We start from the raw sequence: 3,102 nt of genomic DNA, 5'->3' as shown, positions 1-3,102 counted from the left end.
GTAAACAGCTTTTTATAATGAACTTGGGCATGTTGAATCAGGATCAGGGCATGCGAGGCTGCAGTAACAGTGTGGGTAAAAGTTTAGAGCTGTAAAAAAAGGTGTGTGGTTCACCGAGGAAGCCACAGCACTTCTGTTACCTGGAGCATTGAGAAGATAGGTAGCTGTGAGAATAGGAAAATAGAAGCGCTAGATGGAATCAGGCCTACGTCTCTGTATGGGTCTTTCCTGGTGACTCAGTGGTCAAGAATCTGTCTGTCAATGCAGGAGATGCAGGTTTGATCCTTGGGTTAGGAAGAGTCCCTGGAGAAGGAAATGGCAATCCACTCTAATATTTTTTCCTGGGAAATCCCATGGACAGAGGAGCCTGGTGGGCTATGGTCCATGGGATCACAAAAGAGCTGGACACGACTTAGTGACTAAACAACAACAGCAAATCTGGACAAGGTCCAGAAGACCCTCCAGGACTGGAAAATTAAGTATAAACCAACCTGATCGCATTTGCCTTTTCTAAAATTCAATCTGGCTCCCCAATGGACTACAGATTGCCAGGGTGTGGGTACAAGGGCCCATTTGGTGCAAGGAGGCATGTTAAATCATCAGGCGAGAGAGTTACTAAGACCTGAGTCAAACTGAGACACTAGCAACAAAGCATTTGTTCAGAGAGTGTAGTTTATTTTCACAGATGTGTACCTCAGTTTCAAACCTGAGGTACAAATGAACATATTCCCAATTCCGCATCTTAAGTCTTGTCCAGAAGGAGCAGAACATGGCTCCTCTGCTAAAATAAATACCCTTCACATTTGCACAAGGTAATAAATAAATACATACATAAATAAATAAGTCTCAATAGATTAAAAATGAGAACATAATCACAAAAGGACAAATGGGGGCCACACATTTCAGGAATTAAATAGTTAATGATTCATCTGACTCCACAGGAGAAAATTCTTCCAGGCCTGGACCATGTGAGAAACATCGAAGAAATTTAGGACAGTCTGTTGTCACTGATGCTCTGAGGCTTCAGAGAGGGAACTGGGCTTCACACTTCAGATGTTAGGGAAACCACAGGTTCTTGGACTTCAGATAGTTTCTAATGATAGCCAAATATTCTTCCAGTTTCATTCGAAAATCCCCCAACTTGTTTTTCTCAATAAAAATTGGATTTTCCTGTGTAGAAACAAAGAAGGAGGCATCATCAGATGGAGCCAGGTTGGAAGGTGGATGACAGGCTGGGGTCAGGATGTGGCTCAGGGCATCACCTCAGGGGCATTTTGGGGGCAGCTTACCGTGGATGTGGCTGTGGGCAGCACTGGCTGGAATTCCTGTGGGGAGAGACCAAAGCAAATAATCAGAGACTCTCCTCGATGATAAGCAAAACCTGCTACCCTCCTACCAGAGAAAGGGCAGGGTCAAGGTAGGGATCCCCCAGCCCTTGACAGCTTCACATACCTTAAGATTTTTCATGATTTTTGAATCATTTCCAAAAGTATCTGTGGCAAATGTCATGAATACTTTCAGGTTTTTCTGCAGAAGGCTCTCTTTCTAAGGGGACAAAGAACACATGTAAGGGGGAAAAGTTGGAGAGTGTCCTCATGGGTGGGCTGAAATCACCCTCACAGTTTTCCAATCCTGCTTTTGGGGACATCCCCGGACAGCTCCTTCCTAGTCCCCTTCTTGCCCCAGGTAGGTCCCTGAACTGCTCCAAAGGTCACCAGCCAAGAGGTGGATGCACACCCCAGACAAGCTTTACATCACCTATGAACCAAGCCGGTGGCTCTTGTGAGCTGCATGAACGGCTTGGGTGGATCTTTTTGCACTTGGGGGGAAAAGATACTTCCCCAAACAGACTCTAAAAAGGCAAAAGTCTGCCTAAGGGAAATATTTGCAGCTAAAAGACCATGACTGAATTAACGGCTCCTTGAAATCAGGAAGACAATCACAGAGACCCCAGCCAGGAAAGGGGTGCAGCGTGTGAACTGTTAGTGCCTAAGAGAGGGGAAATGCAAATGGCCAATAAACTCAGGATAGATTCTACCTCTTGTTTGACCCAAGAATTGCCATGAAAGCAAAGGTGAAATAACCACGTTAGGAAAAATAGCTAAAAGTGATGATGACGAGTGCTGGTTGGCATTGGAAAACATGACTCAATTATTTAAGGAAAAGAAAGGTGGCAAGCATGATCCTGTGGGAAATTTTAGTCTGCCAGCCCAGAAACTGCCCCACTGAAAACTGAGCTTAAGGCCTCCAGGATTGTTCATCTAGAGCTGCCTTTTCATTTTGTAATAAAAAAAAATCATTTTCATTATTAACAGCCATAACTGGGGGAATGTCCCGAGCACCCGTTTAGCACCAGACACTGGTCTGGGAACTTGACGCACAGGGTGCATTTGATTTTCACAACGCCACCACTGAGATAGGTGCTGTTAACCCTACTTACAGATGAAAACACAGAGGCTAACCAAGGTGGTGTCACATGCCTGAGGTCACCAGGCAGGAAGTAGATGGGAACCCACCCAAGGGCACCCATGTGTGGGGTTGAACTCTTACCGTCAGGAAATTCTTCTCATCTGAGCTCAAGGAGTCCTGTTGAGGCAGAGAGAGAGCAAGCTCCTGAGTCCTATTTGCCCAAGGCACCTGCCAGCCCTTTCCTGCCCCTTGCCAACCTTATCCCAGCTACTCACTGTTGGAGTCGTAGTTATTTTCTCTAAGTCATTCATAATTTCCTTCATCAAGGCAGAATATCGAGGCCTCGATGTCGTGACAGGCAACCCCTTTGCCTGAGGGGCATGGAGTGCAAGCAGGAGCAGGAGCAGATGCAAGATGGAGAGACTGCTCATGTTTGGGCTGGCAGGATGGATTCTGTCTTGTCCAGGTCCTTCGTGGCGTTCTGAAGTGTCCGAGACAGCCTCCGACTTTTATACAGTGTGCCCATGCCCCGGGGAAGCGAGGGGAGGGCGGGCTTCGGAAGAATCTTTATCTGACATGGAACCTCCATAGCAAACCACAGACTTATTCATCACTTTCTAGTACTCGAGAACAGTGAAACTTGAAAAAAAACTTACTCAAAGGGTATCACCTTATCTTGCCAAGGAGGCTAAG

At 46.1% G+C, this 3,102-nt stretch overlaps 1 protein-coding gene across 1 annotated transcript; it reads right to left on the bottom strand.

The window, feature by feature from the left end:
• Nucleotides 1-660: 660 nt before the first annotated feature.
• Nucleotides 661-2,852, bottom strand: LOC122439278 (interleukin-3-like). The gene is made up of 5 exons (XM_043464361.1): nt 2,685-2,852; nt 2,551-2,586; nt 1,453-1,545; nt 1,290-1,325; nt 661-1,170 (listed from the first exon to the last, which is right to left on the bottom strand). The coding sequence occupies exons 1-5, from the start codon at nt 2,838-2,840 to the stop codon at nt 1,057-1,059; spliced, it is 435 nt and encodes a 144-aa protein (XP_043320296.1). The 5' UTR covers nt 2,841-2,852; the 3' UTR covers nt 661-1,056.
• Between the last annotated feature and the right edge of the window lie 250 nt (nt 2,853-3,102).

The sequence above is a fragment of the Cervus canadensis genome, chromosome 4 (assembly GCF_019320065.1).
Source record: "Cervus canadensis isolate Bull #8, Minnesota chromosome 4, ASM1932006v1, whole genome shotgun sequence".
In the NCBI taxonomy this organism is placed as follows: domain Eukaryota; kingdom Metazoa; phylum Chordata; class Mammalia; order Artiodactyla; family Cervidae; genus Cervus; species Cervus canadensis.
Note: the sequence above shows the minus strand (reverse complement) of the source record. Positions and strands in the feature narration are given on the sequence as shown.

Excerpts from the sequence above, each read along its gene's own strand:
- LOC122439278 (XM_043464361.1), bottom strand. The coding sequence starts at position 2,840 with ATGAGCAGTCTCTCCATCTTGCATCTGCTCCTGCTCCTGCTTGCACTC. Across the intron at positions 2,587-2,684 it reads AAATAACTACGACTCCAACA|GACTCCTTGAGCTCAGATGA; the intron begins GTGAGTAGCTGG and ends CTGCCTCAACAG. Across the intron at positions 1,326-1,452 it reads AAATCATGAAAAATCTTAAG|GAATTCCAGCCAGTGCTGCC; the intron begins GTATGTGAAGCT and ends CTCTCCCCACAG.